The following is a 25,175-nucleotide window of genomic DNA, read 5'->3' as shown; positions in this document are numbered from 1 at the left end:
GCAAAGATCTATGTTATCTAGCGTATACTGTACTATCTGAATCCTAAAGGGCAGCAACAAAATTGCCAAAACCTGACTCACCCAGAGTCTAGATTTAAAGTGCATGTGACACATAAAAACAATGTTAGTTTCATATTACACGCGGTATTTTATGCTCCTGAATGAAATGGGCCACTTGGATGTGTGTGAAAGTGGTCGATATATTTATTCAAATTTTTTTAATACCATGCTATGAAAATAAGTAACTTTCAGCTCGAGTCTCGGGTTGAGGAAGAAGGTGAACGTGACATCAGCGGTAGAGATTATGTTCAAAATACAGCCATTACTATAGCATGCAGAAGTAAGAAGATTAATCTGATTTTGCGTCACGCAAGGCCAATGTGCTGCAGGCTTTTGTTGCTACACCAGGGAGAGTTGTGTGAGGCTTTTTGGATATCCAAAACATCCTTGTTCACCGCGATGGGCAAAACAAGTCCGACAACCGATGAACCATTGGACGGACAAGGAAGTCAGTAAGCTTCATGTTTTATATTATGTCAAATACTGGGATCATGGCAAACGTTTTAATAAGGAGGTGGCTTGCATCTTGTGGGTGACAATACTCCCTGTCCACCGAGAAGGCCACGCGGCTGAAGACCGGCGGCTTGTCGCACACCATGGTCGCTGGCCAAAAAAGGCGTGCCCGCCTACACAGCACTTTGCTCGGCTTGGCCCCTAGCAGCCCCCCGCTCTAGTCTCAGGTCCTCGATTGTGCAAACTTCCACCCTCCTTGGTCCTCTTCACGTGCCTGCCCACAGAGCTCTTTCCCCGGCTTGGACCCGAGCAGCCCCCCGCTCTAGTCTCCGGTCCTTGATTGTGTAGACTTCCTGCCCCCTAAGTCCTTTCGCGTGCCGGCCAAGAATGGTCTATTTTTGGCTTGGGCTCGGGGAGCCATCGCTCTCGTCTGGTTCTCCATTGTGTCCATTTTCGTGTTTCGGCGTTTCCCCTTCTCTCCCCGGCGGCGAGCACTGCCTGCCCGCTGGGGCCGCAGCAGAACGGCGAGACATAACTTGGTCGCCACTGGGGGCTGGCTGATCGGTGATCGCCTAAAGGCGAGAATAAGACTTGGAAAAGCCGCTCGGTTTAGGTTAGCATGTTGGCTAGCTGTCACACCTCCTGTTTTGTTTATGCTCTTTCCTCCGCCGGGCCAGGGAAATGAAAAAAGCCGGACTAACTCTAAAAGTCCGCAGTTTTGACCATTATGCAGTAATTTTGCCCTGTTGTACTGAATAAATAAATTTTTAAATATTTTTTATTCCATGCTTTTCAAGGTTGTGTTAAATCTAGTCTGACATAGGCTCCTTACATTTCCATAGGTTCCCAACTAGACTCTTCAGGAAGAGAAATATAGTTTGTTTTTGAGGCTCCAGTTAGTTAATACTAGAGTAGGGAAACGAATGAAAGAAAATAGGTCCAATTGGACATCAAGTGCTCTTCAGAGGCTTCAATATGAATAACATTGAGCAGATATGAACATTCTCCAGGAAAAATAGCTCAATTTGCTGTAAAATATATCAAAAGCATCTAAATGATCATTCCTTAGTCGATGAGAATAACATAAAGAATAAAAGCTGTTTAGATCGTTTTGGGTTGGTCGTATGGCGAGAAAAAAGTGTGGGCATCGCTGCTCCATACTTGTCAAAAACAATCCACAAATGCCAACAGCCATGAATATCATACTGTAGCTACTAAAATATTCTGAGCCTGATGAAAATGTTACATATATTACTCTTGCAAAAGGAAACATATATTGCTTCTTAGCTACATCTTAAGTCTTTTTATATAGCCTTAAATCAGTAATGTGAAGTAATTTCATAACATGCCAAATAGGGTCACAATTACAGTAATTAAACATTGTCCAACAAATAAAGCATGAAAAAATAATTTATATGTTGTATATTTGACAAAATAATCGCGTTTCCGAAGTTCGAGCCTGAAAGGGGACGAACCCGGAAGTGATACGTCACACCGGGAACAGCGATGGCAGCTCCATACATACTGCCGCCCTACAAAGCCCTTCAAACAATGATTCAAATATAAGCAATAGATCGAGCGCAAGGGAGGAGATCCAAGTTTTTGAAGAGTTGGAGGAAGAAGAGGAGGTTGGAATTTTATGTTGGACTTTAATGTGTTAGCCAGACGCTAATCAGGATGCAAACAATGTGCCTAGACAACCTGACATGGAATGGATACAAGACCCATCGAGATTACAAGATTGGTAAGATATAGGCTGTTATTATTTTCATGATTTGAAGATGCAGGCATTTGCACATAATTTTATGTTTTTGTCTATCTGATGACATTGTTGAAAAAATAATAATCAGACTTCATGTTGTTTTTGGCAGATCCGGCAGCTCTCGTGCATATAAAATAATAATATAAAAACATTGTGGGGAAAGAAGGAGATGAGTCGTTGATGGCTTTCTCCAGTTTATTGTGGCAACAGTATGAATACAAAATAATTGCGGACTGCCGCCACATTCGACCGCGAAGTTTTGCTTCTCGCTGATCTCCTCTTCGCCTCCTACTACTCCAGCGTCTCTTAAACGGATCGTGCATAGTGTCTTGTTATGAGCTTTTTGTTTACAAATGTATCGAACACACGACGTGCTGACAACTTTGTTTCTTTATTAACACATGGAGCTAACAGTAAGAACACAGCTCGGCACAGCTCTCGGCAGGAAGTAGTGTCTAATGGCGTGAGGAAATGTAGTTTTTTCACACACTGAACAGATTACAAAGCACCACTTCAGTGTTGTCCCGAGACTACATTTCCCATGATTCACTGCGTGACTTGAGCCGCTCGCTGATTCGCTGCGAGATTGATTCAATGCCAACACGCTAAGTTGTCACCTGTTAGCGGCTCTCGCGAAACACAAACTAGAAGGATATCAAGTGATCACTGTGAAAGAAACGCCGAACCGTACAAATGCAATGCAATGCTTGAAGCATGAAGGTGGAAATACATAATACAAATACAGATAAATGTGCACAAACTCACCGGTGGTGTGTGTCTCTTACTGCAACGTGACCGTGAATTACCGCGACGCTGACCCGCTTAAATGCACATCCACACCCCTTTCCCGATTGACAGTGGATTAATCCTTTCGGACAAGATCGTAGATGACGCACAATTTAAACACGCTTAACCCAGCGAACGCAACAACAACTATGATCGGGGATAGCCACGAGTTAACTTTCGGCTAACGTCGCTAGCTTATACTGTTCATTCCACAACAGTTGGCAGCTCTGCTTTGACAAAGTCATCAGTCATCTATCCAAAAATCACACTTACTTTTTGGTAAATCCTTGATCATAAGCAGACCGGTTAAGGAAGCAGGCATCTTTGAAGTGTTTGCATCAGAGAACACTACTCGATGATGGCGTGAAATTCATTCGCTTCGTGCGAACGAAGCCCTCTGTGCCCTGCTATCCTTTGGCCACTCATACAACTTTTCGTTTGAGTGAGAACAAAACATCGCCACACACCGCTGTGGCATATTACTGAGAAGCAATGCAACAACCAATACTATTCTATGGCGGACTTCCCTCGCACTTCTCGGTGTGACGTAATTTCCGAAGATTGCCGAAGAAAAGCATTTTCGTTGTCAAGGGCGTTGCTATGGCTAAAACAAAGAATCTGGAAGAGTTGCATTTAAAAAAAAAAATGAAAATATGCTTATAACTGTTTAGCCATTGATATTATTCAAAAACATGGTTGGCCAACCTTACTTCACATTACTGCTTTAAACATCTTAAAAATGAGAGACACTTCTGCTTTAACCACAATTTGAACAGATACATGATGTGAATGTTATCCATTTCTCCTGTTATAATTCTTTCGTGTGTTACTTTGATTGCACTAACCTTGAAAATATAAAATAAATTCTTCTCACATACTGTAAATATACTGAATGGTCAGACACCATTGTGATCAAAAAAGCTCCTTGTGCTTTATCATCGGATAAGAACATTTATTTGTGGTTCCCAGAATCTCCAGTGATAGGTATTGTACTCAGCTATCAGGCTTATCTGCTGCAGAGTTATAGTTCCACCCTTTAACTAAACCCTTTCTACATTCATAACACACTGTAACAATACATATACAGTAGTTAGGGCAGACTCAGATTTGTCCTTGTCCATTCCTTATCGGTAGTTATCACGCTCAGGCCAAAACCGAGGAACAAGTGATGCAGTGAGCTCCTCTCCCCTCCTCTCCATCTGTTTTGGCTCATGTTCTATTAATGTACATTATGTTCTCAACACAGCATCTCTCTACTGTTGTTTTGTGTCTCTTCAGGTTAGAGATAACAGTCATTTTATCTACTGGCATCTTTGGGAACTAATATACTTCTCCAAAGTAGCCATACTGGGCTCCATTTTGTAATGGATGTGAGGTGGTGAAAAGTGGCTTTAAACATTCTGTTTCAAATTTTTCAATGCATGACTGTCTCCTGAACTGTAACCTTTTTTTTTTTTTTTTTTTTCATTTACATGTGTCCTATGTTTAATCGGATTGAAAGGCCAATGCAGTTAAAAATGTCTCATATAAACAGTTTAGCCAATGAGATTCACCTGGATCGTATTGTATTTTGGATCGGATGATAAAAGGTAGTCTACATCGATTAATAATCCGCTCCATGGCCCATGTAAACTGCTGAGTGGAGCCGATTGGGTTGATAAAGAGGATTGTTGGCTTGCGCATGTGCTCCTTCTACAGAAGAGCGCTGCCTACATGTGATGTCGTAATTATGGTAAATAACAATTGTGGAAAATTGCATGTGAACGCTGCCCTCAAGGCATATTTTCTACTGGAAACCTGGGATTTCATTATAATACCAGAGTTTCCGAGATGGGACGACCGTTTACTTTTAAATACGGCGCAGCGCGAACAAGAAGTTGTGAATTTTAAGAAATTATTGTTTTTTCTGTAAGAAGATTTATCGTCAATTTCCACATTTTTTGAACTATCAAAACATAGTGTACACATTTATGAAACTCTTTTTTTTTTTTCTTCTTCTTCTTTTTTTTTTTCTTCAACAAGTGGTAGCTAAAATGTTCAGTTCTGAACAAAAATTTACCGTTTACATTTTGATGCAATCTCTTATTATAGTTGATGAATTAATAGGTCAAAAATAATTCTGCCCAAACAACAAACCAGAATGAAATCCGTGTTTGCTGTTTTTCATTTTTTTTTGCAAGGACAACAAAAGCACATGGACGTACTCGTAACTACCAATTAGCAAGTGGTAAGGCTTATTTTTCCCAGAGCATGTGAAGGCATCATTACACATCACAGGAAGAGGCAGAGAGTAACATATTGCACATGTCAAAAAGAACAATACAAGTGGATTCAGCTGCCGGCATGCAAACGCAGATTAAACGTGAAACTCTTTACTTAAACTTCATGTGTACAGATCAAATCCTATTCAATTAATACTATAAATTTCAATCGGATTGAGGAAAACTACCCTTTACCGTACCCATTGAAAACTACCCTTTACCGTACCCATTGAGTTGCCCTTTTGCCATAGTTGAAAAACTGAAATTCAAGCGCTAATTGCATCGTGACCACCATTTGGCATGGAGAATCTATACTGTGTTTGACACACAGTGGGAATGTATAAGTGGCTGTTCAGAGAAAGAAGGGAGGAGAACATTTAATTATCATCACTGTCGGTGGGCACTCCGATCTCTATAGGAGTGGCAGTTCTCAGTACATACAGTATTTGTTTACGACTGTTGAACTGTGAACCGAGATTGCAATAGCTAATGTTTGAGCACAACCAACAACCACCTGATTTACTAGATGCAGTAAATTGGTTTTAACGCTCAATGTAGCATTGGTCATAGTGCCAGCGATCTGATTCACGTTATTGTTTTCTGAGTAGGAAATTTGGATTTTAATTTGTCAAAATATATGGTGTACATTACAAATGTGTAAAATTTACTCAAATGCCCATTGCATGGTTGGAAAACTCACTGTGAGCTTTTGTTCTATTTTGCTCAATTTTCTGATCTGCTGTGTTGAGTGTTTGATAGTCTGCACAGTGACTGATGATGCGTTCAATGGCAGCTCAGTAACACATGCCACATATTAAAGGGAACCGACTTGCTTTAATGGCTGCAAATTGCTTGTTTGTGAGTGTGTGCTGTATGCGTGGGTATGAGACCAGAAGGTACAAATTGAGAACACAACCCAAAATCAACCACAATTTTTAAGTGCTGCCCATCTAAAAACAGTATTTTTAGGCCATCTTTTAACAAATATGACTCAGTTCCCATTGTAGAGACTCCTTTTGTGAACAAAATACAGTTCAAATGAATAAATGAAAGAAAATCTTACGTTCAGCCTGCACTTGCACAAAATAACCCAGAGTCAGCGCCATGGTCTGGGAATCCAGACTGCTCAACGTCTTGGCCGCAGTGGTTCCAGTGATGGGTGCGCCGTTCACCTGTGCATAATATGTCATCTCTGCAGGGTTCTTGGGACCTGGCAGTCGACGCATGTTCACCATCTGAGATAGAAGAAAGATGGAATTCTTATTTATTTTTTTTAAGGCTTGACCTTATGGCATGTAGAATAAATTGCGGCCACATTGACAATGCATATCTTTATTTTATTTATCCACCCAATGCAGTTGTTGGGGTTTTTTTTCTTTTAACCTATCTTGTTCAGCTGCTTGACACAGAGAATGTAAATATGAGTGTCCTATTGGTCTGAACAAGTTTTAATCACATGGGAGTATGACATACCCCCATTGTGATCATTCAACGTGCTTCGTTTATTAGTAGAAAGCAGCGAACAGGAAGGACTTAGGGGGGGAAATAAAAAAAATAGAACAGGAGAGAGAGACATAAGAAGCACAAAAAGCAACAAGAAATACATTGAATGCCGAAACTAACTATGAATATGTTTGTCCTATCGTTAGCTAGTTGCAATTCTGGTTGACACCATGTGGGGCGCCTGATGGCCAAGGAGAAACGGGGTGGGTGTGTGGGGGGGGGGGGGGGGGGGTTTGGGGATCAGAAACCTAAGTGATTGAGAGGGGTGAAGTGTACACGAATCAGCCATGTGAGGTGTAGAACCCAGTATTTGTGTGAAACCCTTGTGAGTGTGGATATGTTGGCATCCTATTCTCTGCTGCCTGATCGGTAATCATGACACCGAGTTTCTCTACTTGAGTGTGTCAAATTGCACCTTGTCATGCATGAATCACATCAGACATATGATAGTCCTGCAGACGGGTGGAAGTGCCATGCGGGAGCTGCCCCAGGGCCACGGTCCTTCCCCGGCATATCGTGGGGGGGGGGGGGCGCAGTCCTCCTGCAGCGACAGCAAGAGGGCTGCCAACTAGGCAGCCCAGGCAGGGAAGAGGCCACGCCCCGGTAGCCACGACAAAGAGAAAAAGTGTAGGACCCATCTATCCCTATTACTGTGGTTGCCAGGTCCCCAACTGGCAAACATTACCCAGCACCATGATGGGATTGTGTGGGGAGTGTGGTGCAGTGAATGCAACTTAATAGGAGAGCCCGGTTTAGGGCAGCGGAACCGCCGCATGTAAGCTTTTCCCAGCCGCAGTCATTCCACCGCCCCTCGCCGAAGCTCCTCCGTGGAGTATGACATATGTATATATGCCGTTGTTGTTTTGTATGTACAGGATGTCCCAAAAAATGTATACCGCATTTTTCGGATTATAAGTCACACCTAAGTATAAGTCGCACCAGCCCAAAAATGCTCAATGAAGAGGAAAAAAAAACATATAAGTCGCACCTGAGTATAAGTCGCAGTTTTGGGGGAAATTTACTTTATTAAATCCAACACATACAGTAGAACAGATATGTCATATTAAAAGGCAATTTAAAATAAAAAAATACCATAGAGAACAACATGCTGAATAAGTGTAGGCTACAGTATGATAATGTTACATGATGCATGAACAACGAAATGCGAACGTGGCCGGTATGTTAACTTAACATAGCTATTAAGAGTTATTCAGATAACTATAGCATAAAGAAAATGCTAACAAGTTTACCAAACCATCAGTGCCACTCCAAAACACCAAAATATCATGTGAAATGATATAATAATGTGTAAATACTTTCACACATAAGACGCTCCAGAGAATAAATCGCACCCCCAGCCAAACTATGAAAAAAACTGCGACTTACAGTCCGAAAAATACGGTATACCCTTTCGGAGCTGATATGTTCATCTTCCTTCAAATTCAAGTCTGGCTGCCGTCATTGATTCAATGGAAATAATCTACAAAGAAATTCATAGACAATTTGGTTACCAACTGCTAAAGTTTGTACACATTTTTTGAGGACACTCTGTATGTACTTGTGTACGTACACCCTTGGTCAAACGTTTTGAGAAACTTTCTCATTCACCGAAATGGTAAAAAGTCTCAAAACTTATTATTGCACGTGTACAAGTTCTACGCCACCAGACCTATGCAGGTGTTTTTCCATAAACAATAGTGTTAGGGTTAGTAATAACCATTATTAAACTCAACGCGTTACCACTTCCAAGGGTACAACATCAAAAGGTTGGCAATGTGTACACTCCACACTGCAAATGTATAATGTCTAATCAGATTATTTTTTTCTTTAATCGCGTGAAATAATTTTCTCCATCTTGTTTTGACTGTTTATCAGATTAGTGTGTCAGATTATTCCCTTTACGTACTTTAAGTAAATATTATTATTTGTTTTTATTAAGCCCATACATCTAAATGTCTAAAACTAGCTTTTAAATAATGTTTTGAACTATATGTATTCTTGCATTAAGAATATTGCTGACAAACAAGCTTTTTTTTAAGATTAAATATAGTGATTAATTGCCTAAAAGAAATCTGTTCAACTAATATTCAGCTAGCTATTTTCTTATTTCAAGAGAGTAAAATTTACTTGAAGCACTGGCAGATAATTTCATTTATTTCTAGTAGATTTACACTGAAAACAAGGGAATTTAATTGGTTTTAAGGAGGTGTGTTTTTGTAGTGCACCCCGCCTGCGTTCATCTCTTTTTGACTCACGCCCCTTTTCTCCTCTGTCATCAAGCCCCCCACATGGTGTCAATACAATGCAATACAATTACTGCAGCAAACGATTGCACCACCATATTCATAGCTAGAGTAGGCGTTTAATGTATTTGTTGTTGTTTGTTCTTCTCTTCTGTCTCTCCCCTTCTATTTTCTTTTTTGTCCCCCCCAAATCCCTTTCCTGATCGTTGCTTTCTTCTAATAAACGAAACACAGTAAATAACCACAATGGGAGTATATTATACTCCCATGTGATGAATTAAACCTGTTCAGACCATAAGGACACTCAGATTCCCATTCTTCGTGTCAAATCAGCTAAACAGGACAGGTTTACAAAAAAAAAAAAAAAAGTTGTCAATATGTCATCAATATATGTACAGTGGTACCTTTACTTACGAACGTCTCTTTATATAGAATTTTCGAGTTAAGGCACGCCTCAGTGGGAAAATATTGTCTCTTGTTGCGAAAGAAATTTGAGGATACAAAAGGCAAAAATACAGTATGGCTGGTACTCGCAGCTCCCAGAGTTTATTGGATGTAGCACACTTATATCTGGTTTGCCATTGGCTCTTGCCTAGCATTCCTGGCATCCAATTGGCTAAGAAGGAGCTCTACTGTGTGTACAGGGTGACCCAAAAAAAAGTTTACACTCAGTTGACTGCTTGTTTAAAAGCCATTGAAACATATCTAAATAGGTTGTCATGCTTAAGTGATTCATTAAGGTCACTCAATGCAGCTGGTAATCTCTCGTCTCTACAATTCCTGTGCTTCTGCTGAAAATGAAGAAAACTTTAGCTGTACCTGAATTGCTGCGTGCCGGTCTGACACCTACTGAGATTGCAGCAAATCTGAGAATATCCAGATGTGCAGTCTACAAAGTTGAAAAGAAGCTGAAAGATACTGGAACAGCCTCACGAAAACCTGGGTCTGGAAAACCCGATCTGTGCGGACCAAAAAGTTGATTGACAAGGTGATATGTGGCCACCCCAGAGTCCAGATCTCAATTTCCTGGATTATAGCATATGGGCAACTGTGGAGGACAGTGCCTGTAAGAAGCCACAAACTTCTGTGGCAGCCTTGGAGAGGTCCATTGTTAGATCTTGGGAAAAGATGACAGCATCCTACATAAAGAAGACCTGTCAAGCGTTCCGCAGGCGCCTGGAGGCTGTTGTGACACTTAAGGGAGGACACATTGAAAAATAGAGTGTACTGTACATGTTCTTTACAATAATGTATAATTTGTGATTAAATTCTAATTCTAAACTGAATAAACATGGCATTTAAGTTGTATTATGGCAGCGTAAACTTTTTTTTTGGGTCACCCTGTATTTGTGTATCTCAGCTTCCTTTTCATTTGCCCCTTGTTTTCCAACAGTTTCAAATGAGTGTATTTATTATTATTATTTATTATTTATTCTTGTTTTTTTACATTATGCACAACTCCGATTTTATGTTTATTGTGCAATAATCTAATTGTAACATGTATTTGTTAATGTTTTGATGCATTTTAATGCATTATAAAAGATATATGTCTGAATTTGGGGAGGGAATTGGAACGGATTAGGGCATTTACATGGAAAACGAGTCTGTACTTACAGAAATGTCAAGTTACGAAACTACTTCCAGAACCAATTAATTTCCTAAGTAGAGGTGCCACTGCATTCTTAATCACTTCATAAAGTATGGATGTGCAAATTGCATCATGAACGCAGCCTAAGAAAAAACATTCCGTTTGTGATTTTGGTCAATCTAATTAAAAACAAAAAAAGTCATAGATTTGCTGTGAGCATTGTCTTTCTTAATCTCTTGAGCCATAAAATCAGTCATCTGTGACTTCCTCTAAAGGCTTGAAAGTGTGTAAAGCATAATCCCAGGAGGAAAGAATTCTCATCTTAATTTGCACAACATGGAGCAGACAAAATAAATAATTCACACTTTTGAGGACCTTCATTCATCCTCCGGCTGTGAATGAGGAGACCATTTTGGCAGGGCTTTTAACAATGTGGTCGTTAAACAAAAGACAAAGCAGTAATTTGCTACCTGGAATGCAAACTTTCTGAAATACTGTACATATTACAGCAGGGTGGGGGAAGGGGGTCTTTAAAAATATATATCTATGTTTTTTTTCAAATGTACATAGTTCATTATGTTGTGTGAGCATTATGTTGCGATGGTGATTGATGGGCACCCCTGTATTACAGTGTATTGTCATTACACTGGCATATGTAAATGTATGCATATGTACTGTATATATACATGTAAATAATTTAATATTGAATAGCCAGCTTTGTATTGACAAAATAGGTGATGGCACGATTACAAAACACCTCCACGGATAACTTCACACTGTACAGCAGGGGTCCTCAAATACAAATGTTGAAGGTCCACAATTATTTTTTTTCATACGAGCATGGGTCCATTTGTTAATGTCAGTCTAGTACAAGGCAGGTCGAAGGTGGAAAAGGTGGTATTCTTTTGACCAAACAAAAATACAGTACACATTCTGATTAAATAAAAATTAATTAACAAAATATGTTCTTAAAATAAAAATACAAAAAAATAACATGCAAGTACAATGTTTACACATGTACACTAATATTTGACTAGATCTGTCATTAAGGTGAAAACAATAACTATTGACAGTACATTTTGTAACTGTAAAACACTGCTGGACAAAAAAAGAAAACGTGCAAGTAGTACAGTACATGTTCACATGTACAGAACATGAATGACAAGGTCTGTCATTAAGGTGCAAACATAATAATTATTGACAGTACAGTAACCTTAACTGTAAAATACTGCTCAATGAGAGAAATGGCATTTGGGGGTCACAAAGCCGTTTACTCACATCATCAGCCAGTACTTCAGTGCGTCTTGTGGTTGATAAATCTGAGAGTGAGATTTGTTTGATTTTTGTTGTCATTTCCTCCTTTTCTTTTCCTTCGAACATTGCTGCCATCACTTCAGTCATACACTCTTTTATTATTGCTCCATCAGAGAGCAGCTTCTTGTGTTTGGTCAACAGCCACACACTCTGAGTGAGCACTCCATCACAATTTGTTGTTGTGTCATAGATTTAACAATAACCTTGCCTGACTCTTGATATGACTGCTTCAACCTGTTAATTTCTTGCCTTCTCAATTCTGATTTTAGGAGGAAAGTTCTCTTCAAAAGAGCTGTGCTCTTTAACATAATGGCGTTTCACATTTTCACTTTTAACAGCACAATTGTCTTTAAGCATAATAAGCACATAGGTTTGGTACTTGCAGTTGGTAAAATGGACGCATATTTTTCAGTCCATTCCTCATTGAAACGGCGATTTTCGTTGCCCACTTTTCTTCTCTTGGTCAACATTGAGCATAACATTTTGTTAGATTCGGTCTTCCACTGGTGGCATGTAAACAGATTTCAAATTGCCGGGTGCGACTCGTGTTTCACACTGCTGTGGTCCGTCCACTCTAGGTAGCAGCATGCACGCTCTCTCAGCCAATCAGCGCATCCATGCGGGCTCTCTTAGCCAATCAGCGCATCGTTGTCTTAGAGATGACAACAGAAGGGGGAACATGGAAGATATTTGACTAAAAATGAAACAGAATTTAGCGATAGAATAGTAGAATAGTTGTAGAATAGTTAAAAAAAAGTTGTTGTTCTTAAAGTGCCGTTTGCTCTGGGTCCGCAGAGAGGTGTGCCGTGGTCCGATCGTGGACCGCGGTCTGCTAATTGAAGGCCCAGCTGTACAGTATACTGTTGCCTAGTTCTACCACATGTACAATATGGTTTTGAGATTTGAGGACAACCGCTTTACAAAAAGAACTATCTATGTCAATGGTGTTACCAGGATGCCAGGTGTGGGTGGGCATTAGTCTTATCTGGGGGGGCAGAAAAAAACAGAAAAAAGGCTACAATGCTCAAGTAGGTCGAATCCAGCGTCGGGCTACTGCACCTTAAAACATGTTTTGTTTTCTCCTTGAGATAACTGTTGTGTTGATTTGGTCTAAACAAATAAAAGTTGATTTGATTTTATTTGACTTAGAACACATCCATAACTGAACAGTATGGACATGCAGGTGACAATGTCTTTTTTAGGTAACCTATTGTGGTTCCTCGGTTTTATTATTATTATTATAGTTACTCTTTGTTCCGCAGCCCCTTTGAGCTCAATTTGACCCCCTTAGAATGCTTCAAAATGCACCAAAATCGGCAGGCAGGTCAAGACAGGTGCTATCTTTGATACCATGTAAAGACAAATTCCAAATACACAATGTAGCACCAAGTGCCCCATAGCAGTCATTCTCTGTCCCACCAACGCTTTGAGCCCTACTTTGACCCCCTCAGAATGCTTCAAAACTCACCAAAATCAACAGCAAGATGAACACTGGTGAAAACATTGATAAAATGTAAAAAAAAAAAAAAAAAAAAAAAAAAAATATTTTTTTTTTATTTTTTTAAAGGTGAAAGAGGAGGTAACAACGCAAAGGTTAAAACACATCAGTACTATATGAATGGGATACCATACGCAGTGCCCAGACTGCCGTTAGTACTACATCCAGTTTTCTATGGGTGGGCAGAGTAATGCCCCCCCGATTTATGTTTGTTCTTTTTACAGTTTTTGTTTGAACTTTGAATATCTGAACAAAATAAATATAAAATAAAATCAAAATATATACAATGAATAAAAATATCTCCTGACCTACCTGTACAGTGTAGCCTCCAACAGTTGTTGCGCGTTTGGACCGTAAAGTTTGTGATTCCTGCCGACCAGCAACATGGAAAAGCTCAGCGAGCCTTTGCTCCATCAAGCTGGCAAAGCTCTGGTAGTTGGCCTCCAAAGAAGATCTGTCCACATCCTGGATAACTGAGTGAAGAAGCATAAGGATAAAGGGGGGTTTAAGTGATAGTGGCAAGGCAAATTTGTTTACATAGCACAATTCAACACAGAGTAATTCAAAGTTCTTTACATCACATAAAAATTAAAAAAATAAATACAAAAACATAATTGGTTCATAAAAGTCCCATTAAATAATCAAGACTGTTAAAACAAACCATTGAAACGGGAAATATATTAAAAAAAAAAAAAAAAAAAAGTCACAACCCGTAAGTTAAAATCGGAACTATATTGGAAGTTATGAATACGCTGCGGTAAACAATTGCATTATTAGCCCTGATTTAAACGTGGCTAATAGTTTGCATAGTTGGCATATCAACTGAATGCTGCCTTTCTCCACTTGGTTCTTGTTCTTGGAACACACAGCATTCAAGATCTAGATGCTCCGTAGCGGTCAACATGATCATTCATGAACATGTTCATTTTTTGGGTGAACGTGAATTGAACACTTCATAATTCTGTCTCATCAAGGTTACTGTGAACATAGTCATTCTAGCAGTTGTGAGCGGTGTTCATAACCTTGTTCATGAGTTCAGAATTGGAGCCTTTCCGACAAAACTGCAGAAAAAACCATGTGCTAAGAACAGTTTAAAAAGCAAACCTTAGTAGCTGAAAACTATCAGACCTGGCCACCCAAGGTGCCTGTCACAGCTGTGTTGTTTTAGCAAATATGGCACCGTGGACAGAGGAGACGACAGCTCTTGTATCCTGGTGTTCGGTCAGATTTTGCTCCTGAAGCTTTTATGGCAGCGAATAAGCATTCATTTGGACTCTCAATATTATCCAAATATGCTAAATAGACAAGTTACATCATAAACATATATGTGCAACATGAATATGGCATAAATAAATGCTTAACCCCATAAGAGGTGTGTGAGGACAACTTTCCTTCATGTGCGTCCATGACCAAACGTAAGCATATGTTCCTCTCTTTATTGAAAATATTTGGTGTTTACTTTGGAATCGTTGCATTTGCGGCATCTTGTAACATTATGCTCAAGCACAGAACAGCTAAGTTGGCATTTGTGATGGGGTGGAAAATCTGACAGAACACCGGCCCAGTACTAAAAGTTAAGCGAGTTTTACAAACAGGTCAGTACCGATGCGGATTTGAAATTAAATATGAAGATTAATCTGACAGAGTTTCAGTTTTAAAGTGGATTAAACAATTGTTGTCTCGGGCTCTATATCGACTGTCAATAATATCTTGCAGCAAATCATTGTGCTAAAAGTTGAACAAAAGTTCATTTTTTTAACCATGAACTTAAGTAAATAAATTTTGAATTATGAACTATGAACTGAACAGTTCATGTTAAAATTCATGAACTGCAATATGAACTAGTTATGTAGAAAGTGAACTTTCCCAACACTGGCGGTCGAACAAATCAAGCATGTATTTTGATCCAAGGCCATTAAGGGTTTTGTAGACCAACAGTAGTACAGGGTGAGTCAAATAAAAAAAAAATTATCCATAGTAATTGAAACCTTAAAACATGCCATTTAAGAAACAATTATAGAATTTTAATTTTAAAATTACATCCTTTAAATGCCATCCTCTTGCATTAATGCAATTTTGAAAAGTGTTGCTGAGATTCCTTATCGATTCCTCATCTGAGCTGGGATTCTCCGGATTTTATTCTGAATTCACCACAGTTAATAAAATGTCACATTGCTAACTTGCTCAAGGTCTCTGTCTAGCAGTGCTGCCACTTGCTCATGTCTGTCAATATGCAAAAACTCCCGTTTTTTTTTTTTTTTTTTTTTCAACAATGGTCAACAGCAGATTTAAAAAATGCCTTCATGCAGGAGGAGGTCATTTTTAAATGAAAATTCCATTGTTGTTTCTTAAATGACATGTTTTAAGGTTTCGATTACTATGAATCATATATTTTTCATTCATCACTCTTGATTTTATTGCATTGTTAAAAAGTTTCCATTTTTTGGGATCACCCTGTATCAATGGTGGAATGTAACAAAGTAAAAGTACTTTGTTACTGTACTTAAGTACATTTTTGTGTACCTGTACTTTACTTGAGTACAAATAGGAACTTTTTACTTTACAACATTCCACAACACGAATCTACTTTTTACTTTTCAAATTGTCGCCTGCGTTACACTTTACTTTTGTCTGCTGTCTTTTTTTCTTCATTGTGAATTAATAGTTCCCTTATTTGTTAATTGTTAGTTTCGTTTTCATGCCTCCAGCGCAATTGATAACTATACCATAATTGAGCATTAGAGGCAGCAACATGAGTACAAGTAAGACTAGGCAGGTGAACAAGATATTGACCAATAAATGGTGTTGGTAAACGGTTGTATACTTGTATAGCGCCTTTCCACCTTCAAGGCCCTTAAAGAGCTTTACATTACATCCCCATCCGCCTACTGGTGACACAGTGCTAGGAGCATCTGGGGTTCAGTATCTTGCTCAAGGATACTTAGGGAAGTTCATCAGGGCGGAGAATCGAACACACAACCTTGGGGAAGCAACTTCTCCACCACTGAGCAACGCCAATCCTAATAAAAATCAACAGTGTAGCAGCGCGCCTTCAGATGGGTGCTGCACACTCTTGTACAGTAGGTGGCGGTATGCATCTGATACTTGCCTGCAATCCGCGATAAAGTTTTAGAGTATTTGAGCTTGTTAAACTTCTGTTTACAGCACAGTCAATTTTATTGCTTGTTTTTTTTCCATTCTGCACAGTTTTAAATAAAACTGAGCACCCAATGAATTTTCTGGTTCTTTCTTTCAATATTGACTCAGATCTTTGTCTGTATCTATGTATGTGTATACACTGCATATCTATGCATAAGTATTTGCATCGGGAGAAAATACTTTTACTTTTTACTTGTAAAGTAAATTTTAGAGAATGTACTTTTGTACTTAAGTATTTTTTTCTGAGATACTTGTACTTTTACTTAAGTAATTTTTTGCACCTGTATCTGTACTTTTACTTAAGTTTTTAAAAAAGTGAGTATATCATCCACTACTGCCCTGTATTTTTTGGTCTATCCATGGAGTCACCTGAAAGGAAGTGTAACAATTTCATAACCGGTGTAATACGGTCTAGATTTAGTGACGAACTAATAAAGGCCACTCAGGAGGCAAAGAAAGCAAAAATGTTGAAAGGGCGAGCCAAGTGACAAGCACAGGCAAAAGGTAACATTGAGAAGGATTTAGAGGAAAACCGGTGGATATGAAGACAATGATCATTTTATTGCTGCATTGAAACAACATTTAAAATATTTTAATCTATTTTGGGTGCATGAACAGACACAAAGGAAAAAAAGCAAATATCAGTGAATGAACTCAAAATATGTGGAAATGCCTCAATCTTAGCCCCGAGGGCATCTTCTACTGAAAACGAGGGTTAGAGCTGTGTACAGACACATAAACTTCAGCATCACTCACACGAGGCCCTGATGTGATGTGAAGCGATCGCTCCCTCTGCCCAACCCGTGAATTAAACATCAATAGCTTTTTCACACAAACAGTGCACCTAAAGACACACTGCGCACTGTGAAGTGTGAGCCAGCACGCAAGCCAGCCCTTGGGTGAGTTGGGTAGGGTTGTTAGGACAAATTATTTTTTAACTCTGTCCCATTTGGTTATGCTGAGTAGATTTGCATTTGTTTCCGTCAACATTGCGTGTTGTAATGGCACGGACTCGAGAGATTTGGCTGACCCACGCTCAAGCAGGCTGACATTTTACCCACAGCGTCTGCTGAGCATGAATTCACATTTTGACAACATATGATAACATGCACTGTATACTACTATCGAGCAATTGAAGGATTAAATTGTACATATACCGATATTTGGCAAATACTCCAACCATCACAACTGTTTGGTCTCAACACAAATGAGTAAACCCTTTTAAAAGGCATCACGCTCAAGGGGGATATGGATGTCACAACCTTTGCAAACCACTTTGCATGATGTACTCTCAAACCCATTTTTTCAACACTACAGTATATGCACTAATTAATAGATAATGGGCTGCGAATGGACCCTTGGCCATAGTTAAGGCTGTGTGATACACATAACGTATTTTTCAGACCATAAGTTGCACAAGCCAAAAAATGTGCAATGAAGAAGAAAAGAAACAAAAATAAAGTCGCAGTGGGGTATAAGTCACCTTTTTGGGGGAAATGTATTATATATGTATAAAATCCAACACCAAATACAGACATGTCATCTTGAATGGCAATTTAAAATAAAGATAGAATAGAGAACAATAGGCTGAATAAGTGTATGGTATGCTAATTAGGGATGCAATGATACAGTTAAGTCATGGTTTGGTATGATGTCCGATACGAGGAACACAATTTTCGATTTTTTTATTTTATTTTGCTAACAAGCAAAAATAACAATGCCATCATATAAACATGCATTTTAGTGCATAATATCTATGTGCTTACTTCTTACTGATCTGAAGAAATTTTGTATAAAAGTGCTGAGAACAATCTTTACTGTTTGTAAAGTGAGGCGGAGCACACTGTTGATTGTTACAGCTCTCTTAGCAACTGGGTTTACCACATGAACAAAATAACCTATTTGTGGTCCCAGTCCATCTGTGTTACATACTGAATTAACATTATTTGCAGCATTATCTATAGTCACTGGTATGGATTGATTTGGCCTGCATAACTTCCATTCATTTACAGCAGTTTTTAATTCATCAATGTAGTGTTTGGACTACGTGTCCCGTGATCACTCTGGGCTCACGCAGCCAATGGCATGGGATCTAACGCAGCACATCTAAGTTGCTTTTTGATGATGTCTAGTGTGTATGCGAGTGTTGTCAGAGCATTAAAAAAGTCAAAAAACGCCACAGAAGTCAAGTCTTCTCCTTACTGCACAACACTAGCATATGACAATTGACTTTCATAAACAGGACGAGTTTGAAGTACAGCGCTCTTAATTTGCCACTCATTGTTCATCAGATCTGTACGACGTTGAAGCTTTTGTCTTTCCTCGCTAGCAATGATCCTCGTGTGCCATAAAAAAAAGCAGCTCCCGCCCAGTTTGGGGGAGGGGGTCTGCTAGCAGGGAGGAGCTCTTTCTTTCTTTTCTTCAAGGCAAAGAAAAGCAGCTTGGCCTGCGAGCCAGACATTTTAGCGGCAAAAAAAAAAAAAAGTTGGGAAAATACATTTTGGGAGCTTTTCATTTGGATCGAATGTTTTTAGGCGTTGAATCGAAGAGGGCGTATCGAACGGTTCAATATAAAACCAAGTATTGTTGCATCCTTAATGCTAAAGTTACATGACACATAAATAACGAACTGAGAACGTGCCTGGTATGTTAACACAACATAGCTATTAAGAGTTATTCAAATAACTATAGCATAAAGAACATGCTAAAAGGCAACAATGACATAATAATGTGTTTATGATTTCACACATAAGTCTGGCTGCAGAGTATAAGTCGCACCTCAGGCCAAACTATGAAAAAAAACTGCCACTTATAATCTGAAATATACGGTAAATATACATATACAAATATTTCATATACAGTACATTAAATACGTTGTAGCTAATGGGGTACAAGGTACAAGACAGAGCTCTAACAAACAGTATACAGGTCCGCCCCGGGTTACGAACGAGTTCAAATACGTATTTCTTCGTGTGTACATGCACTCTTACTCACGTGCGGAAATACTAGTCCATCTAAAAAAATTTGCATATTGTGATAAAGTTCATTATTTTCTGTAATGTACTGATAAACATTACACTTTCATATATTTTAAATTCATTACACACAACTGGAGTAGTTCAAGCCTTTTATTTTTCTAATATTGATGATTTTGGCAAAAAAGTCAAGAAAAAACAAAAATCGACCAATACAAAAAAGTGTTTTTTAATACAAAAAAAGTCAACCATCAATTATTATATCAGCTATGCACTCAATACTTGGTCGGGAATTCTTTTGCAGAAATGACTGCTTCAATGCGGTGTGGCATTGAGGCAATCAGCCTGTGGCACTGCTGAGGTGTTATGGAGGCCCAGGATGCTTCGATAGCGGCCTTAAACTCGTCCACAGTGTTGGGTCTGGTGTCACTCAACTTCCTCTTCACAATATCCCACAGATTTTCTATGGGGTTCAGTTCAGGAGAGTTGGCAGGCCAATTGAGCACTGTAATGACATGGTCAGTAAACCATTTACCAGTGGTTTTGGCACTGTGAGCAGGTGCCAGGTCGTACTGGAAAATGAAATCTTCATCTCCATAAAGCTTTTCAGCAGATAGAAGCATGAAGTGCTCCAAAATCTCCTGATACTGTAGCTAGCTGCATTAACCCTCCCCTTAATAAAACACGGTAGACCAACACCAGCAGCTGACATGGCACCCCAGACCATCACTGACTGTGGGTACTTGACACTGGACTTCAGGCATTTTGGCATTTCCTTTTCCCCAGTCTTCCTCCAAACTCTGGCACTTTGATTTCCGAATGACATGCAAAATTTGCTTTCATCTGAAAAAAGTACTTTGGACCACTGAGCAACAGTCCAGTGCTGCTTCTCTGTAGCCCAAGTCAGGCACTTCTGCTGTGTTTCAGGTTCAAAAGTGGCTTGACCTGGGAACCTGCAGCCCATTTCCAGCACACGCATGTGCACGGTGGCTCTGGATGTTTCTACTCCAGACTCAATCCACTGTTTCTGTAGGTCCCCCAAGGTCTGGATTCGGCCCTTCTCCACAATCTTTCTCAGGGTGCGGTCACCTCTTCTGGTTGTGCAGTGTTTCCTGCCACACTTTTCCCTTCCCACAGACTACCCATTGAGGTGCCTTGATACAGCACTCTGGGAACAGCCTATTCGTTCAGAAATGTCTTTCTGTGTCTTAGCCTCTTGCTTGAGGGTGTCAATGATGGCCTTCTGGACAGCAGTCAGGTCGGCAGTCTTGCCCATGATTGCGGTTTTGTGTAATGAACCAGGCTGGGAGTTTTTAAAAGCCTCAGGAATCTTTCGCGGGGGTCTTGAGTTAATTCGTTGATTCAGATGATTAGGTTAGTAGCTTCTTTAGAGTACCTTTTCATGATATGCTAATTTTTTGAGCTAGGGATTTTTGCTTTTTCTTGACTTTTTTGCCATAATCATCAATATTAAAACAATAAAAGGCTTGAACTACTTCAGTTGTGTGTAATGAATCTAAAATATATGAAAGTCTAATGTTTATCAGTACATTACAGAAAATAATTAACTTTATCACAATATGCAAATTTTTTTGGAAGGACCTGTACTACCTGGTCCACGCTTTCTGCGCCAAAATAAAAGCATGCATCACAAAAAAACGTCAACATTATAATCAAATACACATTTCGCCATAGGGCAGAACAGTCGTATTAGTAAAATAAAGTAAAAAATAAGATGATGTGAGGTACATTAAGGTACGCGACTAAAAAAAATGACTGCAGACAAAATGGCAGAGAATCTGGTGTCATAAAGTCAAAATTGCATAGGTCGGGTACATTGTAACCCGGGGACTACCTGTACACACATGCAGACATCCACACATATGCAGTATACATGTACTGTATATATACACAAATACATTTTGTAGATATTGTTATGAGTTGCAAAATATTGTGGCAATATTGTATTGCCCAGGACACACTTTGATTCAAGAAGGCAGCCCAGTTGTCATGGGAAAAACCATTTTCTTGTGCGATAGTTAGAAAGAATGAGAGTGTCAAATAACTAAACCAAACCAAAACAAACAAAAGAGGGTGAGTGTAAAATAAATAGACGAGAGGGAACGGAGTTATTGCGACACATATAGTAGGAGTTTGCAGTGCGGCTTACCTGTTATAACCCAATAACTCCTTGTTGCAATGGATGTGTTGAGATTGTGGTATTCAAGGGCTGAGGAAAAGGAAAAACACATAATTAAAAAGGTTTTAGTTGACGTAACGTTAACAATAAGACTTGAAATGGTATTGTGTGAAAATCAGACAAAGCTTTAAAGCACAATTCCTTTTAATATTTAAATCTTCATCTGTGAATATTTCATGACGTTTAGCATCAGGTTGACAACTGCACTTCCAGAGAAGATAAATATACATGCTTAAAAATGTTAAACCAAAAAAAGTTCATGCTCAAATTAAAATCTGCCAAATTGTGGTTCAGTGGTACCTCTAGATATGAATTTAATTTGTTCCAGGACCTGGTTTGTAAGTCAAAGTGGTCGTATGTCGAGCGGGATTTTTCCCATAAGAATACATTATAATTCGATTACTTCGTTCTACAGCCCAAAAACCTTCGCAAAATACATAAAAAAATACTGCTGGAACAATTAGAAGTAACAATTACACATAGGAAAACAAAGAAATTATAAATACAAATTAGAATAATAATTATAATGTAAATGTTTTTCTTTTCCTTTTGGCTTTTCCCTTCAGGGGTCACCACAGCAAGTCATTTGACTCCATCTAACCCTGTCCTCTGCATCCTCTGCTCTCACACCAACTACCTTCATGTCCAATAATAATAATGTAATGAATCGGGCTCAAATGTGGCGGTTGTGTTTTGCATGCTTTTCCTGAACGCAACTTGTGACTGACGACAGACTGAGTGGTGCGGTTGAGTTTTTACTCTCTTTTCATGTTGTTGTTGGTGTTGGCTATGGCGGACAGTAGCCATGTTGTGTTGCACAGTTCTGAAATAAATGATTTAAAACCTGATGAAGCTAGAGACCTCCTTGACGACGTTACAATAATAATCAAAACAATGAGAGTTGTCCTCAAGATCGTAGATATTCTGGCCGTATTGCCAGTCCACTGACATGCACACCACGCTCATATATTTCTATCATTTCCTTAATTTCATTGGTAAGCGTCACCTTTTTCCTTTTTTTCACCACCTGCACTAACCTTCTTGGGACCCATGTTGATTTCTCTCACAAGAAAATCCGCCGTGTGTCCGTCTCGTGGGAAAACAATGAAATTGCGACCCTGTCATAAATTGTCATATTTCGAGCATTTGTCTCAACACGACGAGTCGAATTTTACGTCGAATGTCGAAAGGATCATATGTCGATGCAATTGTATGTTGAGGTGCCACTGTACAGTCAACTTCTCATGATGAACGATATCCCCCCAGCTTATACTCCTAAAGTTTCTTGATTTTTCCATCCACACCAGAGTTTCATTTTTGTGTGTACTGTTAGGAAATCACATTTTTGTTGATTATTTTAAATACAAAATAAACACACACGGTACATTCGGTGAAATATTCAGATCTATTCTCAAGCAGACACAAACATCTTTATAATAATGCAACAACATGCTTATCATTTTAGCAAGTTAATGGCGGTTGACCTCACCATTAAACAAAAAGCCAATCAATTTACAAAAAAGATTATTGACCTTGTTTATTTAGTACATTTTGTGTTTTATCACTAACAAGATTTCTGTCCTGCTACTGTGTTACTTTGAGCTGTTTTGGTCTACTACTACTTACTACTACGACTACAGCCACCGTTAGGTGAGGGTATGCATACCAGAGAGGCCACACTCTCATATTTACATGTATTATACATTAGATGTCAAGTTTATAAACATACACTCTGGTTTGTTGGTTTAGAAACCTATGCATTTTTCAGTTCAATTAAAATAAAATCCAAAAACTGGCAAATAACATTCTCTACTAAGTATACCTCTTCAATTAATCTGAAATGTTTTCACAGAAAAGACATGCATGCACATGGAAAATGAGAAAGATGTCTGAGATATCAATTTTACATACTTTTGTTCTAATTAAACTACTGTGGGAGATAAAATACTAGAAACATGAACAATGAAAGAAACCAACAGGAGGATTTTTTTTTATTTGACAAAATGTATTTTAAATACAACAGTGGTCATCCTATATTGTCTAGCCATACCTCTAACACACACCAACCCCCATCTCACACAATGAGTCAAGTAAATTAACTTTAACCCAGGCCACTCGTCGAATGGCCAGCTCCCTCTTTCAATGTTTCCGAGGGGTGATCTTTGACAGACATTTGCAAAGCGCGAGCTGGCATCTGTTACATGAACACATCCGTGTTTGTCTTTCTGCACTCGTACAAAGCATTGAATTTGATTTAGGTTAACATTGAAATAACTAGACTCTTTTAGGGATCTGACAAAGCCTTCCGGATTTGGTAGTATGTCGTGGCATCTAGCAAGAAATCAGCAAAAATTACTAAAATAATAATGCCCTCTTTCACTATGCACAGGAGATAAAACTATCCAAACACTCCTTGTCAGATTCCATTAGCTTTCTACCTTATACTGTCTACTTTCCCATTCATCTACAACCCATCTAAACCTGGCCTCTTTGTCAGTCTCCCCATGTGCCTGGTTCATCATTTGCCTGTTTACTTATCAGCCCAGGCAATCTTTTGCAATAAGCTTTCCAATTTTTTCTTGCTTCAATCTGTCACATTATTCCTTTAAATTCAACAACAAAGATAACTACTTATTGTCATTGCATGTATCACTTTAAAAGAGTGAGGAGAAACACCATTAACTCATTTGCTCCCAAAAACGTATAAATATGTTCTATTTTTAATTTTCCAGTGTCCCCAAAACGTATTTATACGTCTATTACGTTTCCTTTGACAAGAAGCATCTCTTGGTTCTGTTGCACCTAAACTGCAATGCACAACGCTTAAATCTCATTTTAAAGCAATAAAACTGGCCACTGGAGGGCAGTAGCGTATTTTGTAAGAACTCATCTCAGGCCAAGAAAGGAAGTGAAGAAAAATAGTCAGGAAACGGATGTTGGAGAGAGCTTGTGAAGACACGTGAAAATTTGAGAAAATTGTGGAGAACGATCGGGAAAAAAGGGCAAATGACACTGGAGGAGTGTTTGGAAAAGAAAACGAAATCATCTTCAAAGAAGGATTCAAAAAAATATCATCATGAACCAGACGGTGACGGCCACAACAGCGTCAGGTTCCACACGCGTTCTGCGGAGCTCAAATTACGTTACTCCTAAGCCCGAGGTTGAAACCAACGATGAAGATGATGAAAAAAGTGAGACCAATCTTGATCCGGACTCATCAGATTACTGGGAGCCACCTCATTCAACCGGGAGCAGCCGAGAGCCTTCCCCGTTGTTATGTGCGCAAATAGTTCAACTGTTCAATAGTTTAGTTATGTGTAAATAAGTTGTTACTTAACAATCAAAAGCTCGATTTGTCTTGTTGTTTCTGTTA

General features: G+C 39.0%; 1 protein-coding gene across 5 annotated transcripts in view; it reads right to left on the bottom strand.

Annotated features, from left to right (window-relative positions):
• The window catches only part of kiaa1549la (KIAA1549-like a), a 220,515-nt gene that overhangs the window by 71,568 nt on the left and 123,772 nt on the right, over positions 1-25,175 (bottom strand). For all 5 annotated transcript variants that reach the window (XM_057837451.1, XM_057837452.1, XM_057837453.1 and 2 more), the window contains exons 8-10: positions 21,773-21,832; positions 13,781-13,941; positions 6,386-6,557 (exon numbers count right to left, since the gene is read on the bottom strand). In XM_057837451.1, the coding sequence (XP_057693434.1) occupies positions 6,386-6,557; positions 13,781-13,941; positions 21,773-21,832 (393 nt within the window). The remainder of the gene's footprint in view (positions 1-6,385; positions 6,558-13,780; positions 13,942-21,772; positions 21,833-25,175) is intronic.

Source organism: Corythoichthys intestinalis, chromosome 5, assembly GCF_030265065.1.
Source record: "Corythoichthys intestinalis isolate RoL2023-P3 chromosome 5, ASM3026506v1, whole genome shotgun sequence".
NCBI classification, from domain to species: Eukaryota; Metazoa; Chordata; class Actinopteri; order Syngnathiformes; family Syngnathidae; genus Corythoichthys; species Corythoichthys intestinalis.
The sequence above is the reverse complement of the archived record's forward strand: the minus strand, read 5'-3'. Positions and strand labels throughout refer to the sequence as shown.